Source organism: Arvicanthis niloticus, chromosome 4 (assembly GCF_011762505.2).
Source record: "Arvicanthis niloticus isolate mArvNil1 chromosome 4, mArvNil1.pat.X, whole genome shotgun sequence".
NCBI classification, from domain to species: domain Eukaryota; kingdom Metazoa; phylum Chordata; class Mammalia; order Rodentia; family Muridae; genus Arvicanthis; species Arvicanthis niloticus.
Genome location: NC_047661.1, coordinates 14,480,948 through 14,496,431, shown reverse-complemented (window position 1 = coordinate 14,496,431; position 15,484 = coordinate 14,480,948). Strand labels below are relative to the sequence as shown.

General features: G+C 40.0%; 1 protein-coding gene across 4 annotated transcripts in view; it reads right to left on the bottom strand.

Moving 5' to 3' along the window:
• Tnik (TRAF2 and NCK interacting kinase) overlaps positions 1-15,484 on the bottom strand; it is a 399,376-nt gene that overhangs the window by 29,049 nt on the left and 354,843 nt on the right. For all 4 annotated transcript variants that reach the window (XM_034499583.2, XM_034499581.2, XM_034499582.2 and 1 more), the window contains 2 exons: positions 11,021-11,205; positions 1,641-1,770 (listed from right to left, as the gene is read on the bottom strand). In XM_034499583.2, coding sequence (XP_034355474.1) covers positions 1,641-1,770; positions 11,021-11,205 — 315 coding nt within the window. The remainder of the gene's footprint in view (positions 1-1,640; positions 1,771-11,020; positions 11,206-15,484) is intronic.

Genomic DNA, 15,484 nt, shown 5'->3' with positions numbered 1-15,484 from the left:
CTTACTCATTTTGAAACTACAGTTTCTCTCTCTCTCTCTCTCTCTCTCTCTCTCTCTCTCTCTCTCTCTCTCTCTCTCTCTCTCCTGTGAGAGGCCCTCTGTCTTTTTGGAGAGCAAAGTCTGTAAATGGAGTTTCCTAGCCCTGTCCTGTTTGAAGAGTGAGGATGACCATTCTGTCTGCCTATGCTTAAGAAGGAGGAGTGGGCTGTGATAAGAAGCAAGGGAAGGCTGCAGTTTATGGTGATAATGAAATAAAATAGTGAACTTTATCAAACACTCTATTATATTTACTAAGTAGCCCATTCCATGCTAACTAGTCTCAACTATCTTATACAACATATGCTATTATTTATGAAGGGTTGTGAGTGTGTGTAAAATTGATGCAACGTGCTGCCCTTGATTTCTCTCCCCTTTATTAGTTGTGGCAGGGTCTCCCAAAACCCAAACTTGCCAATTCTGGTTGGTCTAAGTAGAGAGATTGCCCCAGGGAGCCCCTGCCTCTGCCTCCCAAGTGCAGAGAATTCAAGCGGCTGCCCCGCCTGCTTGTCTTCTTTGTGGGTTCTGGGGATCCAAATTTTTGTCTTCACACTGGTATGGCAAGCAGTTTATCCATGGATCCAGCTGTGTAACCCATTTATGAAGTTTTACAGAGGATCAAAGCAGATGCAGAGGACCGTGTGGGGGACATTCCTCAGTGTTACTTGCCATTACTTTCTCAAACTCACATGAAATGAAGAGAGAAGATAGGTTCTAATTTCTTAGGGTACTTCAGGTTAACAAAGATATCACGGGGAGCTCAGTGCAAGGGATGGTGAAGGGAAACCTGTGCTTCCCAACAGATGAGGTCATGTTCCCAGACTTAAAGAACAACAACAACAACAAAAAAAAAACCTTTCCCAAGTGTTGGAGGGAGACTTAGCAGTTAAGAGCACTGGCTGCTCTTCCAGAGGACTGGGGGTTCCATTCCCAGAATCTACATGGCAGCTCACAAGTGCCTGCGACTCCAGGCAGATCCAACACCCTCTTCTGGTCTCTGCAGCCATTAGACATGCACCTGGTACACAGACATACATGTAGGCAAAACACCCATACAAAGGAAAGTAACTAAAGTTTTTGTTTTTGTTTTTTTAAAAAAACAACTCAACATTTAAAGATGAAAATAAATGCCAAAGATATGCCTCTTTGTTGACTTTTGTGTTTCTTTGTTCTCTAGCAGTTTCTTGGAACTACTGAGCATTTTATATGAAATCCATAAGGATGAAACCATTCATGGGGGAAGAGACTTGCAAAACTACCCTTGCTATTAAGAAAGGCCATTCACTCTGTCTTCCTGGTGCTGGGAACATCTGTGCTTTCCAGTTTTATGTCCCCAGGCTCAGATTTTATAATCAAATTTGCATAGCTCCCATTGAGGAATGGGGACTAATGCATAATTAAGTCACTCTGCAGAAACTTGGGAAGATCCAGAAAAGAAGACGGCAGACAATTAAAATCACTCATCCACTTAGATGCACAGGTTCCCATCCTCCCGTTTAGCCAGCACACTTATAATACACGCTGTAAGCACTCTATGCAAAAGTTTGAATAGGAAAGCCACTTAAGGAAGGCACATCCTTTCGACAGCTGCTGCCCCAACTCACCTCTCGGATCATCAAGGTTCCTTCTCTTGAAATGCTCCCTCCAAAGTTGTCTGCATGCGACGTTTCCAGCCCATGCGTCCCCACCATCCCCATGTTGTACTGCTCATTGTTCCCCGGAGCGCCAGTGGGTCTGAGATGGAAAAGAACAGTAGTCATGTCAAGGTACAAATGTAGGGAAATACCATTTCCTGTCCCCACTTCTTATTGCAGTAAGTGCACATGACATGGAATTTGCCCTAGATCGTGTGATTATTGCAGAGACTTTAAGGGCAGTCTGTATCAGTGCGCCTAGATTGCGGCTTCCATTTCTGCAGCATCTTGAGCTATTTTCTACCCTATCCTCAACTCAGACTCTGAGACCTTCCTGATCTCCAAGGAAAAAATGATGGATTCAGCATCCAAGCATATGAAGTGCTACAGACATTCCCCACAACCTTCTTGACGAAGGGAGCCCTGACCTACTTTTCTACCTGCTGTTTCCTCTGCTTGGCTGTTGGCTGCCTCCTTTCCTTCTTCTATTTGTATTCCAAGAGATAGATACTTTATCTAAGATACTATCTTAGACCTGTCTATGCCTAGTCCACCAGCTTTTATTCATTAACATTTCTTACTGCCATTTATAATTCTTTAAGACCTACCTCTGTCTGTCTGTCTGTCTGTCTGTCTGTCTCTCTCTCTCTCTCTCTCTCTCTCTCTCTCTCTCTCTCTCTCCTCTCTCTTGCATATCATGTAGAAGAAGCTTGAATTTTATTCTAAAGAAAGCCATCTACTTCCTTTGAGACAAGGTCTCTTTTTGATCTGGAAATCACCAATTAGGGTTGGCTAGCTGGCCATCGAGCCTCTGGGATCCTCCTGTCTCTGTCATCCCAGAAATGGAATTAAAGGCACGAGTCACTGTGTATGCCATTTTTACTTAGGTTCTGAGAGTTGAACTCAGATTTTCAAATCAATAGCCCATAGTCTCTTCTTCCTTTCTCCTTCGTTAGAACGCATGCTTGTTTGTCTTTTTGCTTATTACTATACAGCCAGGTTAGCATCAACCTGGTTTACCATGTTCTGTGACCAAAGTCTGTGGTATCTTTAGCAAAAGGCTCTTGTCATTAAGTTCCAGTGGGCAACCAAGCAATGGTAATGGGTTTTGGTGTTTTGTTTGTTTGTTGTTTTGTTTAGATTTTTGAAAGGATTCTCTGATCAACAACTTGAAGGGTATCCTACTCCTGGGCTTTTAAATTGGTAACCTATGGCTTCTGAGTAGAACATTAAAACTCATATGCGGTATTCATCACTCTCCTAAAATCTCTTTATTCAGCTTATACGATTGTACATTTAGTCCATGATTTTTCTTCCTACTATGATATGTATTTCCCCAAAATCAAAGATAACCTGAGGATGTAATGAAATTCACCCAAGAACCAGCAGATTTATGCTGAAATATGGAGAACTTTCAAGGGTCAGGCGACAGAGCACAGTTACTATGGGAAGTGTTGATAAGATGCTGTCACCACTGTGAGGCACAGATCGAATTTCTCCTGTGCCCCAAGCCACTCAGAGAGAGTGCCCGTGCCCGACCAGGGAAAGGCCATCACTCTTGAGCTTCATTCAGATGATCAACAATTAAGTATCCTGTGTCCCTTCCACCCCAAGTGTCTGATTTACAAACTTGAACGTGGCGAACCAAGCAGCTGTTGTGGTTGTAGGATTTCAAGATTTGGGGTTTTATTGTTATGGATCCCTTTCTGCTGTTTTAGCAAATGAATATGTTTAAAATCAGTTCAAAAATGTGAAATGGTATCAAGGAATTTTTTTTATCTCTTAGAGAACATTTATTACTTTAGTCACTTGACTCTTCTTATACACTTTAAAATTCTCCACGATTGCTAGGAATGAAGGCACATGCCTTTAATTCCAGGACTCAGAAGTAAGAGGCTGGTGGCCTCCCATGAGGTCAAGGTCAGCCTTGTCTACATATCGAGATCCAGCCTCAAAAAATAAAATAAAATAAAAAAGACACCACCAGCTGACATGCCAGGTTGGTGAGGGGACAATTTGATAGGGTTCCACTCCTAGAAGAAGAGCTACAGGTGATGAGTAACTACTGAGAGGGAGAATCAGTATTCCTCAGGGTTGAATGGCCTGGGGTTATCTAACACCAAGTGGTCAGCCATAAAAACATCATATAAGCAACACTAAATAGACTCTGCAGGCTGCGTTTGCACATTATTCACATATACATTAGCAAGGAAAAGAATCTGCAAATTTAAGAGGGAATGGGGAGAGGCATGTGGGGTGGGTGGATAGAGGAGACAATGATGTAATTATGTTGTAATTAAAAATAAAATAAATTATAACACAAACAAAAGCCAACCACTACCGCCACCAAAACGTCTGCAGTTTCTTAAATCTGATGCTAGTCTGAGGATGTAATAAAATATTTACTCCAATGTCCGAGAGCTACACCTGATTGATGATGGCAGGCAGACTGCCAGAACTCATGCCAGGGGTTAGCTAGTTAGTAGCTCAGTGGCAGAACTCTTGAAGTCCTGAGTTTGGTCCCTAGCAGTAGAAAGGATTTTTACCCAAATGAAGAAGCATTTGGATAAAAGTGAAAGGAGATTAGGAAATGCACAGGGAAGTCAGGATTTCAGCTTCTCAAAGGACTCAAAGAACTCACATGTGGGTGAGAATGGATGTGTTTGGGATAAGAGTCAAAGGCCAATTTTCAACATCACTGTTTCTGACCCAGAAAGGAGCTGTTGAAATTACCTGTGTCCCCAAATGTGGGAAAGCCTTTTTTTTGTGTGTGTGTGTCTGTGTGATCAATTCTAGCATATGAATAGATTGGTAAGTCAAATCCTTCTTAAAACAAATGCTGCTTCTGTCACTTCCTGTGAGCTTGACCTTATCCATGTCGTTTTCTTTCTCAAAAGGGTCTTAAATTCTTGTTTTAGAGAAAATGGATGGTGTGAATCCAATAGATTAATACATAAGTATTGATCAAGGCCTCCAGGGAAGGGGTCACGTGTTCTCCTCTCTGCCCATCAGGTATTCTCTGTTCCTACCATGGGCTTAGGCTGAATGGGAGACCTCTGCCTACTTGGTACTGTTATCTTCATAACATTCTGATTCTACCCAAACATAGTTTTAAAACACACTTCCAGAAAAGAAAAACTTGCCTATAGGTTTAGTTACTCTTTTCCCATTTTTGCATTTTCCTTCTTCCTTTTTTCTTCTTTCTTTCTCTCTCTCTCTCTCTCTCTCTTTCTCTTTCTTTCTTTCTTTCTTTCTTTCTTTCCCTCCTTCCCTCCCTCCTTCCCTCCCTTCCTTCCTTTTTTTCTTCCCTCTCTTCTTCCCTCCCTCCCTCCCTCCCTCCCTCCTTCCTTAATTAAAACAATTACCATTACAGAACTCCTTTTGTCAACATCTTTTTTCAAATGCTTATGGGGTCACTTCTACCTTGACCAGTTTTTCTGGGTCTGTTTTAAAGGTTTACCATTGGCTGATGAGATTTGATTTACATGTCAATCATTAGTCAATAGCAGGCATTACCATGCATCCTATTGCCCACTGTTTATTTTAATTTTGGCTAAATATGTTTAACTATATTCTTTTGTTCGAGTCAATTTTTGTACTTTGACTTTTATGGGACAGAACTACCTCATCTATTATTAATTTTAGACTGTTTCAAGTTATATTTCACATTATTTTGATCAGCAATATTCCCGGTAGGTGGAATAAAAAGGCAATCTGTATTTATTCCTTAGTTAATTTGCTTCTAATATGGTAAGCAACTCCCCTTATCTAGCCCGAGACAGCCCTGCTATGTAGGATTGTTCAGTTATGAACATTTTGTATATACTGTTAGGTTCTATGCCTCTTATATTAATTGTTCCTTCTATGCGATCACTATTCTACCACCATGTGTTCAAGATAATGTAATGGTTTTTGATTACAGAAAATTTCCAAAACTTTTACATATTCCGATCACCTCCTTACACTTTTTTTCTTCTTCAAAAGGCAGAGTGCAGTCCACATCTTAGCACAGCAGGCCTGGGTCTGCCTGGTTTATTCTTTCTATTCCCTGCCCCATCTCTGGTCTTCCTTTCCTTGGCTAGTCTGTACCTATTTCCTTCTTGGGCTCTTCTTAACTGCAACTAGACTCCGAGGCTCTGCTTCATTTTGCATAATCTCCAGGCATGCTCTACCCTATGGTCTTTATTTTGACCACCCATTTATCCTGTAATGATAGATAAGTACAGCCAAGATCTTTACTCAGTCACTTTTTATTTGACTTCCACTTGGATATTTGTATACCTGAAATGGCAAAGGAGGTCATGGCCTTCCTCATGTAGTATTTATTGAATAAGAAACACCTTTCGTTTATTGTGTTGGAAACTCCTCACCATTCTGGACCTCTTTCTCTCATTCTCCATCATGTTCAACCCAGGTCCTTCCTATTGTGCTTTATAACCCTATCTCAAATATTTTCTGGTTTTTTTTTTAAAGGTGTATCAATGAGGTTGGCTTCTTGTCTTTTATTAATGGCAGTCTTCTTCAAATTCACTGCACATTCACTGGATTATGTGGCTTTTTTTCTTCCAACCTTCAGTAGCTCCCTGTCAACTATAGTTAAAAGCAAAAGGCCCTTACCATGGCTTTAAAGGTATTATTGGGGTCATGTCTCTAATGGAATTTTTAAAGCAAATCCTCCTCACTTCTAACTCTAGTAACATTTAACCTACAGTTGTTTTCTGTGTACACTGAATGATAAAACCTTTGGTGACATAAGTCTGACCTTTTTCCTAGTACCTTTTTCTGTTCTTGTCCTTTGCCTAGATCTTTTAACACATGGGACTGCCAGCCAGTTCTCCACTCTGTTTTTCCATGTCCTCTGAGCAGTTCTATCATTTTATCAACACATAGTTCTTCAGTGATGAGGTTGTATCTGTGTTTGTGTCCTCAGTAGTGTGTGATGTGTGTGCTACCCAAGAGGCATCTAGAGAGTGTTCAGTACATGCGTGATTGAATGTTTTAGGTCTAAAGGCTTTTCTTAGTGTCCTTAGTAGAGATTTGATTCAGGTTTACTGTCAATGCAGAGGCCTTTTGTAAATTGACGAGTAATTAGCTATAAATATAAGTAGACAACTAGACAGACAACCAATGCCAGCTTCTGTCATCTTTTATCTTTGGTACTAGATTCACTAGGATGTAGCAACATAAGTGTTGATAATCCAGTGGTTAGTACAGGAAAGAAAAATAATTCTGTTCAGATAGTCACAGGACTTTATAGCATAAAGAATACATTCTAAGGTATACACATTTTAAAAATGAGGTTGGTTGGTGGTAGGTAAATGGCTCAGAAATTAAGAGTATTTGTAAGTTTTTCAGAGAACTAGGATTCAATTTCCAGTGCTCAAATGGTAGCTCACAACTATCTCTAATTCCCTTTAACTTCAGGGACCCAACACCCTCTTCTGATTTCTACCAGACAGGTACACAATGTACAGACATACATGCAGGCAAAACATTCATACACATAAAATAAAATAAAATAAAATAAAATAAAATAAAATAAAATAAATAAAATAAATCTAAAAACTTAAACACGACATTGAAGGATTCCAGGTAAGCATGTAAACTATGACATAAGAATCTGCTTTACACATGTCTGAACTATTCCAGTTCAGTAGACAGAAGAGTAGAACAGGCACTGGTCTAAGCAACCTCAAAATTCCCAAAGAAAAGCATTCTGTAATATACCTAAGTAGACCTAACCACTTCCTTCCAGATAGAAATACAGCCTGAGAAACTATCCCAGCCAAGAGGAGTCTAAGGAGTTGTGACAACTAAATGGAACATGGTAGAACAAAGGCCATTAGGGTCAACGCTAAGCAAGCCAGGCCAACCTGAGCAGTCTATGTTGATGCTATTCATTAGTTTATAACACATGCAATGGTCACTCCTCCTACAGATTGTGGAGAGAAGATGATGTGATAGTTACAGTGAACTTTGTCACTATTTTGATTTTCCTATAAAACTGCAACCACCCTAAAAACATGTAATGTTTACCAACAATAACAAAAAAAGAATAGTAAGAAAAAAATGACCAAGGCTCAAACAACAAATATATTGTATTAACTATCCTTGTTCTAGAAATCATTTTTCTTAATATAGAACTTGGGTAGGAAATCTTATTGCATTAACTACCCCTTGTTCTAGAAGTCATCTTTCTTAATATAGATATTGGGTAGAAAAAAATTAGCTATCCAAAATCCTACAAAGATTGTAAAAAAAAAAAAACAAATTAAATCAAAACAAACAATAAAATCCCACCATTGGTTCAAATGGAAAAAAGACGGGAAGTTTCCTGTAATTAGACTACTGGTTTGGAACAATAATTCCCTCTAATTGGATTTGTCAAAGTGCTCCTGGAGGTCCTGATTTAATTCAGTTCAATTCAATTCAATACATGCTTTTTGCCCACCTGCTTTCTGAAAGGTCCTTGGTTTGGCAGAGAGTAGTGGATACAAAAGCTGGGCAAGATATTCTTCCTCAACTAAAAGTCAGCCTTCATAAGAGCATAAGAGTGCTACAGATCTACTCCACTGCAGAAAAAGAGAGGGATGGGGTGGGCGTTACTTCTCCAAGGAAGTGGATGTACTGGAGAAGGCCACAGCATTTGTAGGGATGCTGAAGTTTCATCATTGGTCTCAGGGATGCAAGGGATTGTAGGGACTGAGAGATAAAGCATGGCCAGTTATCCCAGAGCACAAGGGGCAGAGGACTTGTAAAGGGGGCATCACAGTAGAGGTGGAGGTGGGCATGGGGTTTTAGAGAGAACAGAAGGAAAGAAAGCTTTGTGGCTATCATTGTGAATGAACTGTGTTAGAAGGACATGGTCACCATCTGGACTTCACATTTTTATTTTTAAAATGATTTTCTTTTCTTTTCTTCTTCTTCTTCTTCTTTTTTTTTTTTTTTTTTTTTTTTTTTTTTTTGCATTTGTGAGTATATGCTGCATGTGAGGGATGACTGTGGAGGCCACCTGATGTAGGCATCAGGCCTGTATTCCATCTTCTGAAAGAGCAGTGAAGAGTCTTAATCCCTTAGCCATCTGGTCAACCTGCAGTCACTATCCTCATCCTCAGGGACCTCCACAGTTCAACGAGGGAGATGGTGACAATCCTGACTCAAGATACTACATGTAAACTTAGGCTCCTGGAGAGACAATAGTGAATGGAGAAGTGGGAGGTGGAGACAGGAAGGATGGCCCTAGCTGGCTGTGCTGTGGGTAGGTGACCTCCAAAAGGATAGACTAGCAGAAAGACAGAGAAGCACAGTATGATCTGTTTGGGGAATGTTAGAAAGATGGATGTTTTGCCCTGAAAGGTAAGTTCTAGTTCTCCTTTAGAGGAAGGAGGGGACATATCATTCATAGAGTTACAAAATATGACAGGGCATACATGCCATTATGTTTTCTCACCAATTATCTGTTCCAACTGATTAGACTATTCTGTATCCTCCTGTGTATAATTTATCTCTGTAAAGAATAATATGGACTCTGAAGGCAGAATATAAGTACATACCCTCCAATGGCCCATCCCCCCTCGGCACAGCATTTAACATGTAGTAGAAATTTTAGGAATCTTTAATTTCATCATTAGCTTTTATCCCAATAGCTGTATGCCCAGTGTTTAGGGGGGATTTTGAGCATGTGCTAGAAGAATTGAACAGAGCTGAGTCAAGACTAAATGGAAACAAACAGCATGTGTTGTAGAGTTGTTCTGGCTTAGTAGTTTTGCCTCTAGAACAATTTTATTTGCTGTTAAAAGACAATTTAATACAAACTGTTTCAAAATGTCATATCTTAGCCTATTTATAGCTGTCAATAATTAAACAACCAATAGGAAAATCACAATCATGGGATTTACAATAAAGGCTATTGGATTTGCTTCTCAGAACTGCTTGGGGTGGCATCCTGCAGACTGGCCACTCCTGTCCTGTAGTCTGTTGAGCAGGACAATAATTACGGTCTTGTGACATTTTCTGTCAATAGAATATGTTCTGGGTATAAATACTGATAGCCAGTCCAAAGAAATGGAGGGGAATTAATGTGAAGATGGGGAAGGAAGTGTTGCATTTCATCAGTGTTATGGCAAACCAGGGCAAGGACACCTTGTGCTTATTTTCAGAGGGGATAGAAAAGCAAAAAGGAATGGAGTATAAACAGCTAACCCCAGAATCCACTGAAGTGAACAAAAAAAAAAAAAAAAAAAAAAAAAAAAAAAAAAAAAAAACTCATGGAGATTCCTATTCATTCTGGGGGAAGAAAGAAAAACAAGAGTAAGGAAACTATAACTTAGGGAAATATAGGCAGACACACATAGAGACAAAATATACAAAGATAAGACAGAGAAAAGTCTGATAAGAATACATGATGATGCTGGTAAGATGCTTAGTCAGTACAATGCCTGCCATGAAAGCATGAAGGCCAGGTTTGGTGGTGCACACTTGTAATCCTGGGGACTGAGGAGGTAGGGAAAGGAGATCCAGTAAGCACCAGGCCAATGAGAGAATCCCTCTCGAAAGAGAAGGCAGGCAGCATCTGAAGAATGACATCCAACACTGACTTCTGGCCTCCATACGAACACATACATACACACACACACACACACACACACACACACACACACACACACACACACATATATATCAAGTCCACTGCACACATGTCAACATGAACACATACATACATACATACATACATACATACATACATACACATACAAAAAGAAAAGAAGGGAGAAAAGGGATCAAATAAAAAAGACACTGAAATAGATGGAGGGAAAAACAGTAACATGAGGAATGTCCTTAAATGGTTATTTGTCTCATGATTCTGGGGCAGGGGACAGGGGGCAGGGCTAACATATGTTGCAATATGCATTCATTCTTGTTTGTCTCAGAGATGAAAAGAACAAAGAAAGAACCATCTGAAGGACAGTGAATCCAATAGCAATGGGCAGTCAGGGCATACATGGGCTTAGCAGTACTACACACTCCAGGTGACTGAGTCTATGTGGAGAGATAATTATAGAACTGTGTCCCAATAAGAACTCAATTCCCCAAAGGCAGTTCACGTTGCCAGTGACCTATGTGTGATTTGTATCCAGCTAGTGTTTCTCATGCTTTGGTTTGGAAACTTAGTCCCTTCCAGGTCTTCCTTTAAGAATCAGTCTTGATCCAGGCATGGTGCTTGGTACCTGTTATCCCAGCTACTCCTGAGGCTGAAGCTGGAGGCTAGCTCAAGTGCAGAAATTCAGGGCAAGCTCAGGCAAAACCTACATAGATGCTGTCACAGAACAACAACAACAAACATTTCTTACATTAGTCTGGGTATGTCACTGACAGCCACTGTCCCATCTTGTGTCTCACTTTCTCCATCTTCCTCTTCTTCCTCACTGCTCTCCGACTCCTCACTGGAGGAAGAGTAGTCGGTCACTTTCTTCAGAGGGCGGTTTGTTTCTTCAATCCGGAGCTCTCTTAATTCTTTGGCTAAGGCCGTCAGATCCTACAAGAAGAAAACTTCATAAGTGCACGAAGTGTAGTTACAACCAAAGCTGTATCTCCCAGCCAGTCATTGCTTCAGCTTAAGCAACAAGGAAAGAAAGAAAGAAAGAAAGAAGCTCTATAGTGAACCGTGACAAACACAGTCACTGTATGGAACTACGAAAACGATGTTTGTGGTCTGTCGAAGCTAAGAGACGGGAGATGAAATCAATTCGAACTTAGCTCAAAACCAATAGCTACACTGGGACTGCCTGTGCATGTGCATATATGTGCATGCCGTGCTGTGTGCATGCGCATACATACAAACGTGGCATTTTCTTTTTTTACTTTGAGAGGGTGAAGTTGGTCACCCTCAGAGCTAAATGGGAAAATAAATGGGATTCAAATTTGTTCTCCAAGTATCCTGGAATTCTTGCCCAAGGCCGTGATGATGGCCTTTCCTCTCTTGTGAGGTTTACTGGACTGAAAACTAGCATCAATCATAGAACAGAGTAGACTGCAAGGTTCATTTGGTGTGAAGTCATTCCCCTAAGGACAAAGGTACCACATCAAATGACAGCCCGCCCCAAATCCTAGTGCCACTGAAATTTAGAGCCACAGGGACGTTAATCAAGAGGAGCAACAAACAAACAAACAAACAAACAAACAAACGAAGGAACAAACAGCTCTCTTCCAGAACAACAGGTGTTTTATCTTTAACTTTTAAATTCCAGTCACCTGGCAGAAGCCCTTAGGAGAAATGCTGAAATGAACGGAGAAACACCCAACGGAAGAGATAATTTTCTGATTTTCCATGAGGGTGATGAAACCTTGAGCCTTATGGATGTGATGAGGCGGGGCTTAGTCACCAGGCATAGTGCAAGACAGTGTGCTGAACATCTGACTACCTTTGATGGGCATGCTTTCAGAGCAAGGCGGAGGGAGGCAGTTCTGCAGAAGCATGGCCGCTCTACTTTGCATGGGTTAAACTGCCCATGGCACAAAGCATGCAGATGAGGAAAAAGCAATTTGACATTGGTCTTACCATTTCTCCCTATTTAGGGACCCATGTGGGAATCAGAGCATTCAGCGAGAGACAGGGAGTTAGGGAGAAAGAAACTCATTGAAAAATACTAAATCCCACAATTTTTTCTCAAAAAAAAAATTGGCCATATTCTCTCTTTATTTCAATGCAGAAATGTATTTGTCCAATTCACCTGGCGTAGGATTAACCTCTGTGACATAGCGATGTTAGGTAATTATCCCAATCAGAAGAAAACTTATGGTAAACATGCATAGTTAATGATAATTACAATTTTGAGGCAGCCACAGGCCCTGTAGTTCCTGCACTGTGGCTGCATGTCAGTCACCATTGCTTTGGTTAACACTCAGGGAACAATCACCCTGGTGTATCACTAATATCTAGGGAATTCAAGCTGTCAACTGAATGTGTCAGAGTCATATCATTTTATTTTCATGTCTTGAACAGAAAGCAGTAATGTCCTGAAGCCACCTGACTTAAGGCCCCATGAAGGGCAAGTTTCTAGAGGTCCCGACTGTGTGTTCTACTTCTGAATGCACTTACTGGGACTTTCCCGTACATGCACACTCCCTCTAACCACAACTCCAGTCTCCGCCATCTGTGAAAGTGAATCTAGGATGGGTTCCAAAAGGCTTAACAGTGTTTAGAGACAACATACTATGAGAGGGAGAGCCTCCTCGCACACGTAGGATTTTATGCAAATATACATACTTCTAGTTTCTTAGGCAATGCACCCAAACCAAGAAAGGCTAGTATCTGGGTTTAGCCTTCTGCACATCTCCTCTTGATTGCTACTGATACATTTATCTTTATCAGACGAAAAGCGTATGGAGAACAGGCTAGATGGGCACTATGGGGACGAACTGTTGACACATTTGTCAAGACTCTGAAAGCAAGAGGACACAGTGAGCTTCCAAACTAGCAAAAAGGACAGATTAGACACATTTATTGCATATTTTGATTTTTATAAAGTATTACCATCAAATAATATAAATAATATTTAAAATGTTACTTATTATTAAAAGCTATATTTTATTATAATTTAAAGAGAGAATATGGTTTAAAGGAGTTTGTTTCTATTGTCAAAAAGTCTGAGTAAAATATACTACTATGACTTATTTAAAATACTGACACATTCCCCCTGGGGCTTGGCTACCATATCTCTAACATTGCAGAACAAGATAAGAGAGAAATTAAACAGAAAGATCCAATCTATTTAGAATTATTTAGTTAAGTCCATTACCCAATAACTTCATGAAAGTTTCACTTGTTAAAATGATCTACATTTCCATAAATACTGTATTTAGCAACACTTTAAAATTATGACCTGCTTTATAATTTTGGTTTTAATCAGAATTTTTTTATTTCTGTGTTATTAAAAAGCTCTTTCCTGAAACATTAAAAATAATTGCAAATCTATTTTCAGTTTAATTGGTAGCAGTGTGGAGAGTGGTACACTGATGAACATTTCAAGATAGCAGTCATGAGTGATCAAACATGATCCCCCAAAGAAAATTAATCTCCCATTGCCAGCGGCCTCTGTGGCCAGCTGAAGTTTGGGTTTTTGTCTGTTCATTACAAGTAAAATGGGTGATATCAACGTTGCAGAAAATAGACATGATGCAATATTGCCACTACTGGACTCAGATCCTTTTCAGAAACTTTATCCTCTGACAATTCCAATTTCCTCTATATAATGAGCCCTTTATGGTAATTCATTGCTTGGTTGTCTCAAGCCTGAAGCTAAAAAGTATTAAAAGGCGGGGGTAGGGGAGGGAGATAAAAATGCTATTTAGCATGAAAATATTTGAGGACACATTCACTAAAAATGAAATATGGCATAATACTGTGCTTAAAAAAAATCCTTTTCTACAGTGCCATTGTGAAGGTGTAGGAGGCTCACCTCTAAAGGTGTTTTGGATGTGGCATTTCTCAGCTTCTCCATACCTTAACTTTTTGTCCTGATAAACTTGTTTCGTCTGACAGTCACATAGGTCTTGCATCAAAATATCTTCATTTAAAAAAATGATATAACCAATTTAAATTTTTCTTCAACTTATTGAGCCATTATATTGTTAAAGAATTTTAATCCGGTCTTTGTTTTTTGTGTTGCATTTACCCCTTTTTAGGAAAGCTACAGAAATATGGTGCTGCTGTGTCTCAGCACGGATGGACTCAGCCGAGGGAAAAGAGCCCAGATTATTAATTATTACTTAAGTTTCAACTTATCTATGGATGACTTTTAGAAATTGTCAGTTTTATTCTTATTTTTTATACCCGATTTAAAACAAAACGAAACAAAACTGAAAACAAACAAACCAAAAAACTCCAAAACTAACCATACTGCTAAGGTTTGCTTCTGCACATAGACTTCAGGACACATATTCAGTTATGGGACAGTAAAAGGTTTTGTTTTTAAAAGTTTTATTAACTAACTGCAGCTTTGTGAAATTTCACAGTGCGCTGGGAAGTCATGCCAAATTAACAGCTAACCTTTGAGATTTACTGCTATGAAAAAAATTAAACTACTAAATTAGCAATAATAAGAAATAAGTTTTAAAAAGGTGTTTAAAGACTTTTTTTTTTTTTTTTTTCATTTCATTCTGGCTCATCCAAGTAGGAAAACAGTTACAGAAGGAGATGGGAAGCTAAAACTGAGGTCATGATTTCCCAACCCAGCACCCTTACCATTTGAGGCCAGAGATGTTTTATTGTGAGGAATTCCCCTGTGCGGATGTTTAGCTCCGCCCCTTTAAGGAACTGGAGGGTGTTTAGCTCCACCCCTTTTATGTACCACAGTTGCCAGCAGTGTTGCCTCCCACTTAGCAAGGCCAACAACTAAAGCCCAGCTCAGATTTGCTGAATAGCTCCTAAGTGAAAGATGGGTAGCAACCACACCTAAGAACCAACAGGACCATCATCCTACGTTTCAGTGGTCCACATCAGTGCTAGGCAATGGCCAGGGATGTCAGTTCACTGAGGGCATTTGCTCTGATCTATAGCCCCAGAAGGTCTGGGCATGAAGTTGCCCCCTTCATCTCTATCAGATTGTGGTAGAACACATCAAAATAAATGAAGTGATTTTCAAAAAGCCTGGAACACGCAGGGTTACCAGAGGAAACCTGGGAGAGTCTTTCCTCATGACAGCCACCTCCATGCTAACTTCTGGACTTGTGCAAGCCCTTAAGTTGTTCATACGAATCCTACTTAACTGGCAGCTGTGGTATCCAGCACCAGAAAATTTTCTCTCTTTTCCTCT